Source organism: Nannospalax galili, unplaced genomic scaffold (genome assembly GCF_000622305.1).
Source record: "Nannospalax galili isolate Female #2095 unplaced genomic scaffold, S.galili_v1.0 scaffold500, whole genome shotgun sequence".
Lineage (NCBI taxonomy): Eukaryota > Metazoa > Chordata > Mammalia > Rodentia > Spalacidae > Nannospalax > Nannospalax galili.
Genome location: NW_008347292.1, coordinates 60,529 through 77,468, shown reverse-complemented (window position 1 = coordinate 77,468; position 16,940 = coordinate 60,529). Strand labels below are relative to the sequence as shown.

The 16,940-nt window shown below is 42.1% G+C and overlaps 1 protein-coding gene across 1 annotated transcript in view; it reads left to right on the top strand.

Annotated features, from left to right (window-relative positions):
* Kcnk10 (potassium two pore domain channel subfamily K member 10) overlaps positions 1 to 10,766 on the top strand; it is a 156,763-nt gene extending 145,997 nt beyond the window's left edge. Inside the window, exons 5-7 of the mRNA XM_008843780.2 lie at positions 3,317 to 3,503; positions 7,447 to 7,589; positions 9,485 to 10,766. Of these exons, the coding sequence (XP_008842002.1) occupies positions 3,317 to 3,503; positions 7,447 to 7,589; positions 9,485 to 10,105 (951 nt within the window). The 3' untranslated portion in view covers positions 10,106 to 10,766. The remainder of the gene's footprint in view (positions 1 to 3,316; positions 3,504 to 7,446; positions 7,590 to 9,484) is intronic.
* Positions 10,767 to 16,940: the final 6,174 nt, after the last annotated feature.

Below are 16,940 nucleotides of genomic sequence, written 5' to 3'. Positions count from 1 at the left end.
GTTGCTCACATCCCAGAGGCTATAGGCAACTCTTAGCAATTTCAGAAAGATTCATTGAAAAGCAGAGAGAAATAAATTGAAAAAAAACTTCCCAAGTAACAAAATTAGAATATCTAAGAGGCTCATCCAGAATTAACACAGAGGAACCAAGGGAGAAGGAACTACTTTTCCCAAATTGAAAATGAAGTAATTGTATGGGATAGTGCATCCAGGAAGGGATAAGCAGCAGTGACCTCCTAAGGCTGGATGGAAATTGTCTTAAGCTATGATGGGGGCATTTCTCATCAGCAAAGAGAAGCCCTAAGTCTGACACTGTTCACATTAAAGGAAAGATTTGAATTTTTACACAGAAAGTGTCAGTTAACAACTACTGAGCATTTAGCAGCACTGCATTAAGTCTTTACACACATTTACTTTTCCAAACCACCCCACAAGGTGGAATTTCTTAATTTCCATTTCATTAATGGAGAATGCATAGAAATGAACATGTAGAAAGGTCAAAAAATTTGCACAGGGCCCCTCAGCTGTTTAGCAATATGGATAGGATATGTCTCAGGTAGGCTGTCCCTAGACTGTATCCTTAGAAACCCTTCTACAGTGAGAATGAACACTTGCAGAGCCAATGCCCGACGATCCACACATGGCATGTGAAATGGGCAGAGGCTCCAAGGTGAATTCTGTAGTTCAAAATGTTCAATTGAAGCAACCGTGTTCTTGTTGTTGCTGTTATTTAGAGGACAGCAAAAACAGAAATGCCCACGATAACAGACATTGATGAAACTTTAGGCTCAGACCTCTTTTTATAAAAAGTATGAGTGTATATGCATTATTTTCATACACCTACCCACATACATGCAAAATTTCTTAAGTCACCCAAACTCCCCAGATAATTAAATGCTCCAAATATTTTCTGAGCATCACCCCTGAGTGTCCACTGAGTGACACTAGTCAGCTTGAGCAGGAACTAGAAGGGGAAATGTTTACCTTGCAGATAAACTCTAGAAGGCAATGTAGACAGGGTAGTATATACCACCTGGTCTTTGCTATATGCTATCTTCCCCTCCACCAAGGAAGGCTACTCCTGTCCATCTCAGAAGGAGGGCAGGTGGATCTCCACCCTCCTATATACTTGTTGCCCTTCTTTGTCAAAGTCATCCTCATTTATAATGCAGTTGCATTCACATTCCAATTTATGACTTAATAACCATCACATGCCAGGCATGGTGGTGCACACCTTTAATCCCAGCACTTGGGAGGCAGAGGCAGGTGGATCTCTGTGAGGTCAAGGCCAGCCTGGTCTACATAGTGAGTTCCAGGACAGTTGGGGCTACAGGGAGACCCTGTCTCAAAGAGACCCCCCCCAAAAAAAACCCATCACATAAGCACTTAATTCACTTTAATTTTATTATGCATTTGAATAGGGCAATTTACAGAAGGGAGAGATGATAGTCCCATTGCCAGCAATTAGACTAACCTAATGGTGTGCAGTGAAATCTCCTTCGTGGCTTTGGACTTTGCATGCATGTTTACAAGCCAAGCTAGGCTAGTAGATTCCTGGGTCATCAGAGGGGCTCAGCTGCTCCCAACAAAATTCTCTCATCCACTATAGGAGCTAATGGAATGAGCAAAGCATTCCATGGTTTTCAGGTAATCTCATCATTTTTTTTCTTCAGAAGGCCTTTCTGGGCATTCAAGGAGAAGACAGGAGTTGAGATTAAATTGTTTTCCCTACTCCCACTACATGCCATTTTGGAGCCAGAGGATCACCCTTTTATTTTGGGGTTTCTCCAGCTTTTTCTGGACAGATCACCCAGTGACTAGTTTTCATTCCCAGTCTTCCTTCTCAGAATAGACACAGGATGGCCTGTTCTTCAGGAGGAGTGAATCTAGTATCTTGCTTTAGGGAAGGACAACTTTTTCTGACAACTTGCTTTGAGCTGATGAATTGTTTAATAACTTGAAGAGCTGTTTCCATCATTAACCACAAGACAGAGTTAATTACAACAGAATTCTAATCTGGGCTCTGCCCCTCATTAGAAGCAGCATTTTATGCAAGTCTCTCACCCTTTTGGCTTCTGGTTTTATATCAGAAAATGAGAACATGAATGCAATGGCCTCTCTATGCTCTGAGATTCTTTACCTTCATACTCACAGAAGCAATGAACAGGAAGCAGATTCCATGGTACAGATTTCCTATATTGATTTGTGCTTTTGCCAAAACCAATCAAGGCAATGTAGACAGATCGCATAGTGTTAAGCATATATTTCATATATTTATACCATTAAATGGTACTGAGGATGCCCAGTGACAATCTCTAGCACCAGTTCTAGGAGTCTGGATAAGATTTAGATTATTCCATGAGAGGGAAGGCCAGGGTAGCCTTTAGTACATTTGAGGGAAGGCTTTACTAAGGATGCAACATGGCCACCTAGGACTCTGCTAGATGCCTCTCATAATTAATTTGCCTTAGTGTGAGTCCAATTCCCAATCTTCATGTATGTTTACTGCCAAACTTCTGACTTCTTTAGAAGCATAGATTAAAGCTTCTATGATATTTCAGGAAGGGACTATGTCATTCTGGCTAGTGTCCTGTCTCATGGGTGAAACAGTCAACAACATGATAACCACAGCATCTGCTCAACTAAATGTGCATTTAGAGAGCTGCACCTATCCCACAGGGGGTGAAAATACATACTAAAACTTGGCTTAAAGGCTGCCACAAATGAGGACTAGTGGGGTTTTTCCCCTTTTATTTAACTTTGTCCTTATACCTTTTTCATTTGTTTTCCTTCCTTTCAGAGGAGGAGACTTGGAGAATGTGAGCAATGATCCTACTCCCTCATGAGCCAATAAGGCCATCTTCTCCCCCACCCCTGGCTTATTCTTTTTGACATGAGGAAAACTAGGTACAAATCCACTGCCAATGCATGGGGATCCCTAAATTCCAGGCCCCTAATAGACCAGAAAGCATGAAATATGACAGCAAGCACTTCTTGGGAAATAATTACAACACACTAATGAGCAAGTTAGATCAGAATTGGGCTGTGGTTATAGAACTATGCAAGGGAGCCATACAAGGACTACTGAAAGCACAAGAGGTTTTCAAGGGGCCTGTGGTCCTCCTAGACCACCTGGAAACTTCTGTGTGTACATTCCTCTAGAAGGGAGTTCACAGTTGCTATTAGATTTTTGCACAGCTGTGACCTAAGAAAAGCTAACCATCACTGATGTGTACCCTTTCCTGGGCATCTGTCTTCTGAATTCAGGGTACTGCCTCTGACTTGCCTGTCCATCTTATTCCTTTGCTCTTTCTAGAAAAAGCAAGTGAGTCAGACCAAGATCCGAGTCATCTCAACCATTCTGTTCATCTTGGCTGGCTGCATCGTGTTTGTGACGATCCCTGCTGTCATTTTTAAACACATCGAGGGTTGGACAGCCTTGGAGTCCATTTACTTTGTGGTGGTCACTCTGACCACAGTGGGCTTTGGTGATTTCGTTGCAGGTAAGCAACCTGGGCATTCCAGTCACTTGGGCCCTGATGGGGGAAACCATCTATTGGCTATGCTTTTCAAAGTCACAATATTAGGGGTTGAGGATTTAGCTCAGTTCTAGAGTGGTTGGTTAGCAAGCCCAAGGCCCTGGGTTTGGGTCCCCAGCATTGAGAAAAAAAATTAAAATCATGGTAACAAGGTGTTTGCAGAAAATGCAAACAAAAATGATTCAGTGTTTATAAACTCTACCATAAGTAACAGCGGCAGCAGGTTTTTTTTTTTTTTTTTTTTTTTTCCTGCTTGAGAAGCCACTCTCCTCCTTAGGATGCTTAGTGCCCTCATCAGTACATGAATTATGTAAGAGTGAAGTGAATTTCTTATTGAATTCAGGACTTCTTGTGTTGAGGGTCCTTGAATCAACAGATAAAGACCATAAGTAGCAAAAGGAAAATATGAAACTCAGGAGCAGTTATCATAGAGGTTGATATGCAGTGATTTGGTGGTTAAGTCTCCTGACGCTGCAGTGAGAACCATCGTCCTTGCAAAATTCGTCCTGGGTTTACACAGATCCAGGACCCCATCAGTTTTTCCATGTGCAGATACTCAACCACTGTTGTCTGATTCGAGTCCTCAAGCTCTGGAGAGAAACCACACTGAGAAACTGAGCCAAGAGGAGCAACCATAAGCCTCAATCTCTTTGTAACATTGGTAGTGGATTCCTGAAAAAAGTCAGATGAGGTTTCCATTGAAGATAAATACATCTGGGAGCAGATGGAGCCAAGAGCCATTTGATACCTATTTAAGCGCTTTCCAGGGTAGTTTGCAATAGGGAATGTTTCCAAGCTCTCTGTGCTCACGTCACTGTCCAGAGGACTATAAGTTGTTTAGATACTTGTGATAGACCCTGCTCTCTAAGTAGCAGCTCAGTTCAATCTATTAATCAGTACTCAAATCTTAGAGCTCTGACTGTGAGAACTAGGAAAATGTTGATGCCTTTTAGCAATTATTAGTAGCCACTATAGGTGGAACACTTTGGTGCCTCTTGGCCCTTTATCTTTACTCAGGGGAGTGTGCCCTACACTGTCCCAGGATCTGCTTTAATGTCCTTCCTTACTAGTGATTACAGAGCCGTATTCCCTTTGTACAGAAGTTTTCACAGATTAGGCTCTTTTTACATGCACAGTGCTGACTTAAATTAGAGACCTGGTTATTTAATTGTGCATATGTGTGTCTGTGTGAGTGTATGTGTACATGTATGCAGGCATGCATGCCTGTGAAGATGCCAGCAGAGTCAGAAGACTGCCTTGAGTATCCTCTATCACTCTGTTTATTCCTTTGAGGCAGGTTCTCTCATTGAATCTGGGGCTTATGTTTTCTTGGGTAGACTAGAAGTCAGCAAGCCTCAGCAGTCCTCCTGTGTCTGTCTCCCTTTAGAGGTGGGATTATTGGCTTGCGTGGAATTCCCAGCTTGTTATGTGGGTGCTGGGATCCGAACTCTGGTAATCAGGATTGTGCAGCAAGTGCTTTTAACTGCTGAGCCATTTCTCTAGCGTCTAGAAAAATGTCTTCTAAATTCCAGTTTCCAGAGCTCATATAGACCAACCTGGAGAATGCATACCTGAAAAATGCACTCAATGGGAGTTTGCCATTAATAGAGACTTCTCTTGGTACCCACAGAGGATTGGCTCTGGGACCCCTGTAGATACTGAAATCAACAGATGCTCAAATTCCTTACATAAAATAATGTAGCATTTACATATTTATGTACAGCTTCTTATACACCTTAAACCATATGTGTGTAAATGACTTGAAATACCTAATTCAATATAAACACTATGTAAATAGTTTCCATACAGTGTTGATTAGGGAGTAATGAAAATAAAGTCATGTGCATACTTAGAACAGATATTTTTGGTACACCTCTGATTAAATCCACCAAGACAACCTGTGCATAAGGGGTGTCAACCACACTGAGTGATAGGGAAGGTTGCTGGATCATTAAAACAAGAGACATGAGGAAGAGCTGATGATCACTGTGCTCTGACAGGTTATCAACTCCACTAAAAACAATTGGGACATAAACCATAGAGGTCTACTTCTTTATTTCATCCCTGACCCACTTTGGGGCAGCTTAAAAACAGTGGAGCATTTTACAACTCTGTATGGGAATGCACACAGAACTTCTGATTCCAGCCTTGCCACTTATGAACGACTACCTAGAGGGCTGTGTCTGCAGTGCTTGCTAGTGCACCCTAGTGATGGTCTTGGCTGGGTGCTAGTGACTTGCAAGGGTAAATATTTACTTAACCCAAAGGAGAAAGAATACCAGGGAATTCTCTGGCTTAGCATAGAAACAATCCTGAAGGAGGAGTTGGCTATAGGGGGAAAAATAATGAAGGCAACTAAACTGAAGCAAATGGGACTTGACTCCATAGGACCCTGTGCCAGTGTCTGAAATTCTGACTTCAAAGAGTTGCAGTAGCCCACAAGAACTCATGGGTTACATTGCAGAGTGGATTTGGACTTGTTAAGAGCCAAAGGTCCTGGTGTCTATCCAGCTGATCTTTGAAGCTGTTATTGATGCCATAAGGCTCAGTATGGCTTCAGTGGTTCCGGATATGTTTACAATCATGACCGAGTGGGAAAGTTTAGAAATCTTCCACTAATATTGCTAATACATTACTCACATAGATTGTTTTAGAAATGCTCTGCTTGTTTATTGGGCAGCGATGCCTCAGAACAGGGCATGTCCATGGCATCACTGAGCTTCCTCCCTCCTTTGGGAGAGTGGACTGGGCTTAGAACCTATTTTGTGTGCTGTCTGTCTTCAAGCAGTGCTTGCAGGAATGTTAGAATAAATAGGCTAATTATTTGGAATAAATGACTAGTTCTTTCAATGGAACAGCTAGTCAGTACCCTTAGGCAACTGGCCAATTTGGTTTGATGGATTTTTTCTGTAATACTTTATAAAATGATGGGATTGGAATACTCTCACAGGTACCCTTTAGCTACAGCTTATGGCAGTTCTAATTGCCTGGTTTAATTGACCTCTTGGATTAGCATCATGTAAATAAACACTATCCCTCACTTAGCATTAAATCATGCTTTCATGGATCAAAGTCTCAGTAATGCCATTATGCCTAACTTCTGCACACTCACTTGGTAAGTGCATGTGGACCTAAGAAGGAAATGATTCTGAGTTTTCAAAAATCATTTAGAATGGTTTAGCAATATATATTTTTCCTTTTCTTCTCCCTTCTCTCCTCTCTTCTCCCCTCCCATCCCCTCCCTCTTCCCTTGTCTTTGGTCCTCCCCCTTTCTCTTCTCCCCCTTCTCTTCCCTTGTGCTCTTTCTCTTTTCCCCTCCCTCCCTCCATCCCTCCCTCCCTCCTTCCCTCCCTCCCTCCATCCTTCCACCCTCTCTCCCTCCCTCCTTTTTTGAGACAAGGTCTCACTGTGTAGCTCTGGCTCACCAGGAACTCATTATATACCTCAAGCTGGCCTTGAACTTAAGAGTAGATTCTCCTGTCTCTACCTCTTGAGTGCTAGGATTATAGGTGTGCAATACCACACTGCATCTACAATATTGAATTTTTATTAAGATACTTTTAGAGAAGTTTAAGAAAAACAATATGACAGGCAAGCCTGATCTGAGATTCTTTTATGAAAAGTCATTCTTTGTCAATGCTCAGGTTGAGAGTAGGTGGCACACAGTGGCCACTGACATTTTTCTGTTACAGAATTGAGGTTACTGGTTAAGAACCAAAGGAGTTAAGCCACAAGCCAGGCTCTAGTAGGATAGGGACATACCTTTCCTTTGCCCTCTGGTATCTGTTCTGTCTTGTAGCCTGCAAGCCTAATGCTGGATGATGGGTTCACTGTACTTTATGGGCTGGAATATGCTCTGTAAAGGCCAACTGCTTACCATGTTAAGATAACATTTGGTTGTTTTCAGGGGGAAATGCTGGCATCAATTACCGAGAGTGGTATAAGCCCCTGGTGTGGTTTTGGATCCTTGTTGGCCTTGCTTACTTTGCCGCTGTCCTCAGTATGATCGGAGACTGGCTTCGGGTTTTATCCAAAAAGACAAAAGAAGAGGTAGGACCACCTCTCAGCCCCATGAATGTCCTTGACACCCATTTGCTCCAGTTGAGAAGTGTCTATTATCTTGCCTGGGCTGTTTGAGTCCATGTGGGGATCATATGGGTTCCTTTTTGGTCTATCTAGAGCCAAGTTGAGTGGAATAGTAGTAGTTATTTCTAGAACTATTTTTGGAAAGTGAGAAAATGTGGGGATTCACTCATCAACCCACAGACCCCTAGAAGACAATAACAATTTCCTTCAAAAAATGTGAAGAAAAAATAGAAATCATCCATTCCTATGGCTGAGGGAGGAATGCAATTGCCCTGTGTCAGCAAGTACATGGGGAGGCTTCAAGGACTTATAAGAAGCCCAGGGAAGCTGGCCTGTCCTTCAGACTTAGGGTTAGCATAAAAATGCCATTGGACACAATGAGACTAAAGTCATCCAACACTGGCCAGCCATGGGGAAATGGGCTCAAAGGTTCTTTCCAGTCTGTGTCCCGTGTTCTCCCCAGGTTGTCAGACTTAAGACTTCATCCCTGTTGCAAGGGGCATTCATTCTTTACTCTTCTTATAAATTTCTGTGAAAAACCTACACAAAGGCAAGAAAAGAAAGGCATAAGAAGACAAATTATATGACGCTCAAATCATCAGTTCTTCTAAGAGGAGAGGAAAATAAGTAGGAAGAGAAAGAGCTAAAGAAACGGAGAGAAGAAAACCCAAGAGAACAAGAGAGGGACACTCCCTTTAAGGGTAGCTCTTCAGTTTATTCTATATAAAGACCCCCAGAAGGCACTTGGTGAAGGAGAACAGCCAATTCCTGGAACTGTACATTAATTTTCCTGACTTGTATAGACACTGTCAAAGTCATTTCCAGTCTGATTCCCCAGATGGTCAACTGAACTGCTGATGATCAGCTTTAACAAAAGAACAACACAAATGCTGACCTTCCTAAATGAAAACCTTGAGTCATTCAGCTTTATGGGAAAATGCGAGACATGTACTGTGTGCCCTGCTGATTAAGTAACCAAGAAATTTGGTGCTGATTCTCAAAGATTCACTTTCTAAGAAAGAATTTTAGGTGGACTTTTGTAGAATACACCCTTTTCCTACAAAAGAACCAGAGAAATGTGGTTCCCAGGAGCCTTGGAGGGGCTTCCTTAGCCAGGGGGAAGCCCCATAACACATGGTTGTAGCATGGTCCAATATAAGGTGACCAAAAATCCTAGTTTACTCAGCACTTAGGGGATTTCCTCAAACACAAAACTTATTTTTTGATTACTAGATATTGAACCCAAGGATCTTACACATGCTAGGCAGGTGCTCTACTATTGAGCCGTGTCCTCAGTGCTTGGATTAACCCCATAAATTCTTAGGAACCTGGGACAGGTTGGTCATCCTACCAAGACAGAGATAATAGAAACAGAGGATGACATGGGCTTGCTGAACACCTGCTTTGTAAAAGCCCAGGACCGAGTTAGGTGTGGTTTTAAAAAATGTTATGTAGTGATAGAAGCCCTGTGAGCCAGATATGCTTTTTTCATTTTACGTGGGAAGAATGAGGTTACACAGTTCAAAAAAGACAAGAAAGACAAGTGGAACCCCAATCTTGATCTCTCCTCCAGAATGCTGTCCACCTCATTCACCCAGAGCCTCCCAGCCTCAGGGGCACTTCAGATGCCCCTCTCCCTCTTCATGTGCCTCCTTGAATCACTAGCCAGTTTGTGATGGGTATCTAATTGGGTTGCAAGGAGTGTGAGGGAAGAGGTAGTGTTTTGTCTCTTTCCCTGGGAGCCATGCTCTATTATCCTCCAGTCTCCCCCAGATACAGCCTCTTCCCCTTGGGACACTGTGCTAGAAGACTGAGGGGAGAGAACTTTCTCATCATGTCCTTTGCTGTCTTTTGCACAGGTAGGTGAAATCAAGGCCCATGCAGCTGAGTGGAAAGCCAATGTCACTGCTGAGTTCCGAGAGACAAGACGGAGGCTCAGCGTTGAGATCCATGACAAGCTGCAGCGGGCAGCCACCATCCGTAGCATGGAGCGCCGGAGGCTGGGCCTGGACCAGAGGGCCCACTCACTGGACATGCTGTCCCCCGAGAAGCGCTCTGTCTTTGCAGCCCTGGACACAGGCCGCTTCAAGGCCTCATCCCAGGAAAGCATCAACAACCGACCTAACAACCTGCGTCTCAAGGGGTCAGAGCAACTTAACAAACATGGGCAAGGTGCTTCTGAGGACAACATCATTAATAAGTTCGGCTCCACCTCCAAACTCACCAAGAGGAAAAACAAAGATCTCAAAAAGACCTTACCTGAGGATGTTCAGAAAATCTACAAGACCTTCCGGAATTACTCCCTGGATGAAGAGAAGAAAGAGGAGGAGACAGAAAAGATGTGTAACTCTGACAACTCCAGCACAGCCATGCTGACGGAATGTATCCAGCAGCAAGCTGAAATGGAGAATGGAATGGTACCCATGGACACCAAAGACCAGGAGCTAGAGAACAACTCATTACTTGAAGACAGAAACTAAATGTTAAAGACATTGAGTTGGGTTAAGTGTTTTTTTTTTTTTTTTTATTTTTGTTGTTGTTATTTTTTTTTATATTCACACTGAGACATGTGCCTTAAACAGATTTGTTAGTCCAAAATTACATAGCATTGAAGAATATATTTCACTGTGCCATAAATGACTGAAAGCTTGCTCTGCCAAAATGAATCAAAGAACAAGAACTTCATTTCAGATAGCAGCTGCAGGACACACAGGGGCGTTTGCACACATAGTGGGTCACAGCTTTCCATGTGCGTAGAATTCCCATGGCAATGCTGTACCCTGGGCAATAGCGCATCCCTGGCATGGCACATGGACAAGGGCAGCTATTCCTTAGACCAGCCACCTTTAAAGGAACAGGTGTGTCTTTAAATGGAGTCTCCATTCCTGAACCTACCCTTAGTGACGGGTCACACACAAGAAGGGTGGCTGTTTGCAGGTGAACTGGTAACTCTAGCTAGCGCTTGAGTTGACACTTTGGCATGTGCTCTGAGTTTGAATTTTGATACAGACCATTCAGTGCATAACATCCACTGTTCTTGAGCTCCAAATGAGTTGTCCTTGGGACCCAAGAGTATCAGGGATTTGTTGGAAGCAGATCAGAGCACAAGTTTTAAAAGGTGCAATTGCTTTTCTCATTACACACACACAAAAAGAAATCAAAACACATCCCACTGTGGATATCACTTTAACCACCGACAGGCCAACTGAGCTTTGTTCTTCTCACAGGGCTAGGTAGTCCACAAGTGGACTTGCAAGCATTGGTGAAAACACCTCAACTGCTGCCTGGTTGGAAGGCAAATCATGCATTTTCCTCAGTGAGTGTGAAGGTGAAAATAAACTGATTTGAAACATTCATGCTCACTTTTCTACTGGAACTTCGGTTTTAACTTGTTTTGATAGGAGGGGAAAATACCAAAATTATTGCCTTGCATGATGCCAGTGGCTTGCTGTTCTGTCTAGCTGACTTTAATTTTTTATGTAAAAATAGACATCCTGCGTTTGTGAGACACACTGAGGAGGACCATGGCATCTTTCCATCTCAGGGCGTTTTGTCCCTTTGGGTGTCTTAGGGTAGACATAGCTATGAGACCCAATATTGCTATTTCCAGACAAAAGGAAAATGATCTCTTACTCAACCCTTCTAAACTATGACTGAAATGGTTTAAATTGCTTGCAGCAGCTTAAGTGCCATTAATGCCATTTAAAAAATACTTAAGTATTTAAGATTTCATTTTACTCTTATGTTTGGCTGTCTTTATTTTGGAAACCTAACCCTTCCTTGTTTGTTTATATCACATTTGTTATTCACTAAAACTGTAAATCCCCTGTGAATGATTGTTTCTAGGCAACAATAATCAACACCTGATAATTAGGATTGTTCATCAGGTTACAACATTCAATGAAGGACGAAATCAAGAGAATGTCTGGTCATGGGTTTGGGAGGATGATTTTAAATGGAATTTTACCAGAAAGGGGAAATTCATCCTAGGTTATTATCTTGTCTGTGTATACCTCATTTTAACAGAGTTGGATGACTGTCACACTAGTTCAGTTAGCTAGTGATTTGGGACCCACATTTAAACATTTGGACCTTATAACATGAGGAATTGTAGGTTATGGGTCTTCCAGGCTCAGTACTACCTTTGGGTATTTCATGGAATTTTCCTATAACAATTCACAGTATATTTACTAAAATATCACAGCACAAGTGGAGACTTCCAGAAAACATACAGCCATTTCCTAACTCCCAGGGAAAAATTTTGCCCACTGCCTCTTTGGTCACTGGTTACCATGGAAGACCTATCATCTTTTGCTTATTTCCCACAAATGCACAGCTCTCCAGCCCTCCCTTGCCTGAAACACAGAAGTCATTTTCCCAGCCCCCAGACTTTCTTGTTCTGGCTAACAATCTGATACATTCGAGAAGTCAAATAATCCCTATGATGAGGCCCTTTCTGTCAAGGGCTCTTTGTGGGATAACTCCTTTATTGGGGCAGAATTTTGGCTCATTGGTCACACTGGTGTTCCACACAGTACTAAGCTCTTGGGTAATGATGCTTATACAGGTATGGATGTTGAATTTTTATTATGGGAATGGTTCCAGCCTCACCTCTTGTGTTTTAAAGAACAGGTAGATAATTGAGACTCCCTCTCTTGTTTTGTCAAGTTTCCTGATTAAACTGTACACAGATCTTGTTCATTTAAGTTACCACTGTGTAGTACCTTGGTATCTCTTTAGTCGTGTGTTAAAATTGTAATCCCTAGATTCAAATCTGACAAAGAAGTTTCCCTGTAATTTGTCAAGTGTCTTCCATGGACCTGGCACTGAATTGGGCATTTTATGGATGGCACGCATTGAAACTTCACAATATCACATGGGAAGTGTTGCAAACCTTTTATACAGATGAGGGCATGGAGACTCAGGGAGGCTAAGTAACTTACTCAGTAGTGCATAGCAAGAAGGCAGTAGAGCCTTCTTTGCCATTGAAAATATGATCAAAGCCTGCTTTCAACTTTGTGACAGTGTCTGCATCATGCCCCCTTGAGGTGTGTGTGTGTGTGTGTGTGTGTGTGTGTGTGTGTGTGTGTGTATACTTGTCTTGCTGGCTTCTTGAGCACAGTTGATAGAGGTAAGAGGAATACAGGAGTTTTTACCCCAAGAGGGCATGAGGTCTTTGGGTAAACCTGGCCTCAACAATTGCCCTTGAAAATACCTCGTGTATACTATTTTGGCTTGGGGAATCTGTGAATGGCACTTTTTCCGTGTTGTTAAAATGCCCATTGAAAGCACTCTTTTGCACTTTCCTTGCTTTCCTTGCAGGAACTCTTCATACAGCAGGAATAACACAGCTCAGAGGTCTAAGATGCATAATCTACCAAATGGAACAGGTTCATGGGTTGCTGTGTATAGATGCTTCCTCAAAGTCAAATCACAGTAATACTGAGAATCAAATATAGCTTTGGGTTGGGAGCGTGGATGCCTTTGGGGTATAACCCACTCCCTGAGTATAGGATCAAAGCCCTAACAAATGTTAAAGAAGACCATCTATGAAGATTGATCCTTTGAGTATCCGGGCAAAATCTATGAAGTACTCTCCAAAGGAGAAGCTGAGAAGGAATGAAATTTGATTCCTCTTTATGTGTACAAGCTAAGACTTGAGTTGATTGAAGTTACTTGAATGTTAGTTATCCTTTTAGAGATGGAACAAAACAGCAAGTAAAACATGTGTGATATGACAGATCTGCACGTGTTATATACATGCATCATCTCAGCCCCCCTCTTTTCCCTCGTAAACCCAGAATAAATGTACTGATGTTACACATGGAAGAAGCACATGTTCAGTATCTTCATTGGGCAGTTTGAGTTTTCTACTTTATTTGGCACCTGGATACAGAGCTTTTATCTCATCTAGAAGTTTACTGGTGAGAGCTAAAGGACAGCGTGGAGAGGCTAATACAGCTCAATACCCAGTCCTAACCCAGTAGTGATTAATTCCAGAAATTTATCATTTTGGATGGAGGAATGTACAGTGCATGTGCACATGTGTAGTGGGAAAGGGTCACTGGCTGATAATTAAGGTGTCTGGAACTACTATCTGTACTCCACCCCTCACAGCCTATGTGAATGGGCACATAGGTTCCCTGTACCTCATCTGCACATGGAGTTGAACACAGATTATTACTGAAATCCTTTTCAGTTCTGCAGTCTTCTTTCAAACCTTTCCCCAGTCCATGAATTAATTCACTTAAACCAGAAAATTACAAGCTGGATTTGTGAATACTGACTAATGGTCCCTTGCATTTTAGGTTAGGATGAGAGCTCAGTGTTTATTTATTGCACGATTGATGGAGACCAGATCTGAGAGACTGGTGTTCAATTGGGATTGTGCTCTGTGTAGGCTCAGGCTCTATCCACCCTTACAGCTCTTTAGCACACTGTCGTGCTGGGAAGGCATATTTTTGCATGGTGTTAAGACTAAAGAATTTTAAGTCATTGCTATTTGTAGTCAGTTTTACTAAAAGTTCCCTTTGATTACTGTATGAATTCATGCCCTTCCCCCTTCCCTCTCTCTTGTACACAGACACACACATGCATGGAGGAAATGGCTTTTTAGGTTCTATGGGGACAACTCTATGTTGAAAGTTCTAGCTGTGCTAAACATTAGCAAACCACCCCCTTACATCCCTCTGAGAGGATATCATTTCCTAGCCAAGTCAAGCCTGCATACTTATTTGTACACTTGGTTTGGGGGATTAATGAGATATCTGCCAGGGTTTTGGGTAGGGCAGATTTTGGCTCACTAGAGTGGGTATGTTTGTAAACCATCCAGTGTGTAGAGTGGTTTCAGAATCACAAGACTGACAAACAAGCATGCAGAGCCTCTATAAAAAAGGAAACAAATGTTCATTGCATTCCACATTCCTGCATTCTGCATTCTAGTAATGCTTCATGGGAGGCAGCCTTTCTTCCCACTAGAACGCAACTGTGTGCAAAGACAGTGGCTGAGTGAACACAGGAAGCTTCTGCTGATGTAGTGTAAGAGCTAGTTAATAATGGTCTTAAGAATAATGTAACTCTACTTGAAAACAAAGGTCACTTTCATTTTGTTTTGTGGGTGCTGTTAATTCTGTCGGTGGAGACCTTGAGATGGTGTGCCAGTTACATGACTCTAAACAAAGTTCGGCCCTCTGTCCTTCTGCAATAGCTGTGTTACACTGCATCGACCCATCCATGCTCTATGTTCTTGGACTTCTCCTATCTGTGGATCACAAGACACCAGCTTAGTGACAGAGAAGTGAAAGACATCTCTGATTTACTGGAAATGATTATCATTTTCATAGGTGCCTGTGATTAGAGGACAGGCTTCTTATGTTCTTGGTTCTTAAGTGAAAAATCTCAGTTTTTCCTGCATTAAAACAAAACAAAACAAAACAAAACCAAAACACTTAAAAGAACTGCTTCACAACTCAGTAGACCTGTGGCACAAAGGTTACCTTTATGACCTTACCCTTGCTGCCAGGGCTCCATCTGTAAGGGAGAAAGTACAGTGGTGCCCAGAAGAGATATGCAAATCACCCAAATGACCACCTTTGTCCCCATTTCCATTCCAGAGTCACAGGCAAGAAACCCAGTGACGATGATGATAAACCCATGTGTGGAGGTGTTTTACCTATTTTTCTTTTTGTAGATTTCATGGTGCTTAAAAAAGGCATTTTACAGTTAAAGTGTGTATGGGGGCATTCATAATGTTCTTATGAGAACAAATGCAAATTTGCTTGTAACATTTCAATAAGCTGTGCTGCTATTGTCCTTATTTGATGATGTAATTTTTTTTCAATGATGGAAAACATTGCAACAAAGACCTTCTGGAAGATCCTATCTAATGTCTGTCCTGGTTTCCTTTCTTTTATGGGGCATGTACAGTTCATACTGCTGGGTTGGGCACTGTGCTCAGGACCACAGGACAGCTCCTTCCTGGCTTGAGCTCATTCTTTATATACATCCTTACGTACATACAGCCTGAAATCCCTTGAGAAATCTTCCATAAGCCAGCATTGTGGCTGTACGCTTATTTTCATTTCCCTATTTTTATCCGATTTTGGTGGCATATTGCTGGATGTTGGACAGCATGACAAACCATGTTTTCTAGGTGAAAGCCAAAATTTTAACATTGTGATGGGTCTGTCAGTATAAAAGGAGCAAGAGATGTTGATATGCTCTTGCTGTGTATGTCCTGCAGCCACAGACTTGGAAATGATGTGTAATGATAAATGGTAGCCATTTTTGAGCACCTATTATGTACTAGGTAGGTAGTCTAGCAGTTAACAAACATCTCAGCCTTTTAAACAAAAGAGTATCTTTGTTTTGTAGGTGACCACTCTGAGGCTCAGAAGGAATGAGACTTCCATACATCTCAAGTTAATCAGCTCTCAGTCTGAGTCTAAGTTGTATAGTTCACAATTTGATCACTTTCACAGTAAAGATGGTATGATTCAGACCTGTCCTCACTGTCTCTTCCTAATAAGAAAGGTGTTCCATGATGTCAAAGATATGCTGTATGTAGGCTGTTGGCTGTAACAAGACTGAATGACTTCCATGGTAGCTTATTCAATCAAGCAAAGCCCAAACCTAGGCTAGCCCAATGATAACTGCTAGTCATAACTGGTTAGTGACAGGTCTAACTCCTATTTTTATTGTCTTCTTGGGCCTGCCACAGTATATAGTACATGATCAGTGCTTATTGTGGTCTTTCTAAAATGCATGTAGGTCAGTACATTTCCTTAGCTTTTGGGATAAAACTCAACTGGCTTAATCAGACCCTGTGTGAATTTCTACATTATCTCATTACAAATCACTCTCTCTTGTCACCATTTTGAATTAATTTCAAGCACCTCAAGGTTCTATCTCCAAGTCTTTGTACATGGGATCCCTTATGGAGTCCTCTTCCATTTGTTCCCCATTCCACTGCTACATGACTAAGTTCTTTGGGATGCAGTAGAAGAGGACCTCCAGGAAGTCCTTTTGTTACCTGCCCCATCCCCTTGAATCAAGTTAGTTGCCTTCAACCCAGTTTGAGCTCTCCTTAGCTACAGCATTTGTTATGCTGGATTTTTTCCTCTTTTATTGAATTTTAGAAAATTTTCTATAATGTATTTTGATTGTATTTAGATCCCCTATGTACCCCCTTAATACCTGCCACCTAATTTTATGCACTTTAACACAGACACATGTATATTAAAGCCTAAAGAGTCAAATTTGTGTCCCCAAATGCCCTTCAGGTATGGGTTAATCCACTGGAGCTTGGTCAACCTA